General features: G+C 58.1%; 1 protein-coding gene across 1 annotated transcript; it reads left to right on the forward strand.

Moving 5' to 3' along the window:
• Positions 1 to 297: 297 nt before the first annotated feature.
• On the forward strand, positions 298 to 2,239 carry LOC127293793 (protein JINGUBANG). Its single transcript, XM_051323453.1, has one exon. It carries the CDS (start codon positions 441 to 443, stop codon positions 1,860 to 1,862), a length of 1,422 nt encoding a protein of 473 aa, XP_051179413.1. The 5' UTR covers positions 298 to 440; the 3' UTR covers positions 1,863 to 2,239.
• The last annotated feature ends 1,047 nt before the right edge of the window (positions 2,240 to 3,286 follow it).

The raw sequence follows: 3,286 nt of genomic DNA on the forward strand, positions 1-3,286 counted from the left end.
CTTTTTATGAATGACGTAACCGTTGCCACGTGTCCCCTGTTCGGTGATCAGCCGAGAGCCCCGAGTCCGAAACCCATGCCCAATAATGAAACAAGAAAATAAAATTTGAAGAACCGACAAAACATCACCAAACCAAAACCCTGCCTCAAATGGAAAGGAGTGATCGAATCGGACCGCCCGATCCGGATCCACCTGTCGGAACGTCGTGGCTCCCACGGCATCGCTTCTGTCTCTCGGCGTCTCCACGCGATATATATACCGCTGCTGCCCACCTCGCCTTCTCCAACCTCGCAAGCTTCTTCCTCTCCCTCGCGATCGAGCTCCTTCTCCCTTTCGGTCTCGGTCTTCCTTGCGAACTAGGTCATCCCATATTCGAGTCGGCTTCTTCGCCATAAAAGGACGCAAATCCACCAGCTGCTGATCGATCAAACATCATCGTCATGGGCAACCACCAGAAGCTCCTCCACTTCTTCCGCCAAGACCCGGCCTGCTCGCCGAGGTCCTTCTCCTCCTCCTCAACCTCCGTCTCCGACGACGACGGCCACAGCTGCTCCTCCTACGCCACCACGGACGGGGACGCCTCGCCCACCACGTCACGCTACGCATCCTCCACCCCACCCACGCCCAAGTCGCCGTGGGCGCACTTCCCGGGCCTCGCTACCGCCACCGATCCGGCCGCGACGGGCCTCGTCGCTTCCCTGGTCAAGGAGGACGGGCACGTCTACTCGCTCGCGGCCACCGGCGACGTCCTCTACACGGGCACCGACTCCCGCAACGTGCGCGTGTGGCGGGACAACCGCGAGCTCGCGGGCTCCTTCCGGACGGCGAGCGGCCTCGTCAAGGCCATCGTCGTCGCGGCCGACGGGCGCATCTTCACGGGCCACCAGGACGGCAAGGTGCGCGTGTGGCGCGCCGACGACGCGGCCAGCCCCGCCGCGCACCGCCAGGTGGGCTCGCTCCCGAAGCTCGCCGACTACCTCCGGAGCGCCGTCAACCCGGCCGGCTACGTCCAGACGGAGCGCAAGGGGCGCAAGCGCGCGGTCTGGCTCCGGCACTCGGACGCCGTGTCCTCCCTCAGCCTCGACGAGGGCGCCGGGCTGCTCTACTCGGCGTCCTGGGACAGGACCTTCAAGGTGTGGCGCGTGTCCGACTCCAAGTGCCTCGAGTCCGTCCGCGCGCACGACGACGCCGTCAACACCGTCGCCGCCGCCGGGTTCGACGGCGTCGTGTTCACCGGTTCCGCCGACGGCACCGTCAAGGTGTGGCGTCGGCAGGTGTCCGCCAAAAGTGGCGGTGCGACAAAGCACGTCCTGGAGAAGGTGCTCAGGGAGGGCGAGAGCGCGGTGACCGCGATCGCCGTGTCGCCCGAGGACCGCGTCGTGTACGTCGGTTCGTCCGATGGCTTGGTCACCTACTGGTACTGGGTCGACGGCGAGGCGAGATACGGCGGCGTGCTCAAGGGACACAAGATGGCGGTGATGTGCCTCGCCGTTTCCGGCAACGTCGTCGTCAGCGGCTCGGCCGATCGGACGCTCTGCGTGTGGCGGCGCGACGGGGCAGAGCACGTCAGCCTCGCCGTGCTGGCCGGGCACACCGGGCCGGTGAAGTGCGTCGCCATGGACGAGGAGGAGCCGGCCGGTTCGCGTGGAGATCGGCGGTTCGTGGTGTACAGCGGAAGCCTGGACGGGTCGGTCAAGGTGTGGCGCCTGTCGGACGCGGACGCGCCGGTGACAGAGCAGACACATGCAGCACCGCCGCAGCCATTGCCCGTGTGGAGAGGCCAGCCGGCAGCTCCGGCGGCGTATGCTGGAGCGTGGGCGGCGTACCAGACGCCGGAGCTGAAGCGCGTGGCAGCTACGTGATGGCGAAGGCAAATCGTGCGTACGTGCTCGCATGGAAACAATGTGCTGACCACACGTGTACTGTAGCAGATCGTGCTAGAAAGAGTGTACATACACAACGTAGAACATACGGTACTGGTACGAATTCTATGTGTGTATTTTGGGGTGGGAAATGAAATGTGTGGTGGTGCGGCGGTGACCTGGTGGCAAGAGATCTGGTCTCTGGGCAGTTGACGGGGAGAAATGGGCGGTGGAACTGATAGCGAAATGTCACGGGCCACGTCGAAATCCAAATTCAGTGGAAGGGCAAATGGTTTTCCGTGTGATTTTGTTTGTTGTTGCTGTGAGAATTTTGGTGCAACAAAGTTGCACACATGGATTCTGTATATACCATCGCATATTAATCCCTCCATTTAGTTGTAATTATTATATCTATGATGTTTATGTGAAATGAAACATGTCACTAGATTCATAGCAAAAGTATATATCTTTTGCAAACATTATAGCATGCAAAGATTATGTCACCTTTGCAGCAGCTGGCGCCTTAGGGCTCATGCGCGAGTCTCAACGATATTAGGATCCTTTTTCCGTGCCTTTTGCATCAGGGCAAGCCACGTTGAACAAACAAAAATATCTATCTTGAAATTAAAATGGAGAGGATAAAAATCTTGGAATGGCACACGAGAGTCGCTAGAGCCTCTTCGGCTCCTCCACCTCTACTCTCCGGTGGTTCTTCGGGCTAGAGGGGATGGGGAGCGGGAGGCCGCCCCTCCTATGTATATAGTTTTAGTATTAGGTTGAAGTTTATGCTTTGAGTGGTTGTATGGCGCTATGCCACTTCCACGTCAAGTGTTTGGGCTAATTTCGAGTTGCAGCCTGGACAAAATGAAGCTCGGCGAGGTCTCCCACGAAGGAAAACGAAGCTCTTGGGACTATCTAGTGGCACCCCCTAAATAAGCTCGGTGGATCTCGACATCTTTTTGACCTGCATCTCCTTCATCTTCTTACTTGCCTTGTTCGTGACAAGGGGGGAGGCATGGCTACTCCAGGCATTGTGGCGCCATGGGTAGATGGAGTATGCGCGGAGATCACATCGCACCGGGGTTTCTTCGGGCCAGATATGCCTTTGTGCGCTCGCGATTCTTCGTCATCTGATCATTCTCTTCCTCCTTCGAAGGATCTTCGACAATCTTGGCGCGTGATCCATCGATGGCGGCACCCCAATTGGGCATGTCCCCCGGTGGTGCTGTCGATTTCCGGACCTGGAGGTTGACTAGATGCAGCGGTGAGGACCTAGGGCCTGATTTCTTTTCATTTTTTCCCCTTCCAGTGTCTTCTTTGAAAAGCTTAAGGTTCTTGTTGTAATATATCGTTTCATTAGGGTCATTCTTGTAAATCCATATGTTTCACCTTTTTAATGTAGTTTCCAGGCCCTTCGGTACCAT

The sequence above is a fragment of the Lolium perenne genome, chromosome 4 (assembly GCF_019359855.2).
Source record: "Lolium perenne isolate Kyuss_39 chromosome 4, Kyuss_2.0, whole genome shotgun sequence".
Taxonomy (NCBI): Eukaryota; Viridiplantae; Streptophyta; class Magnoliopsida; order Poales; family Poaceae; genus Lolium; species Lolium perenne.

Coding starts and splice junctions, on each gene's coding strand:
- LOC127293793 (XM_051323453.1), top strand. CDS start 441: ATGGGCAACCACCAGAAGCTCCTCCACTTCTTCCGCCAAGACCCGGCC.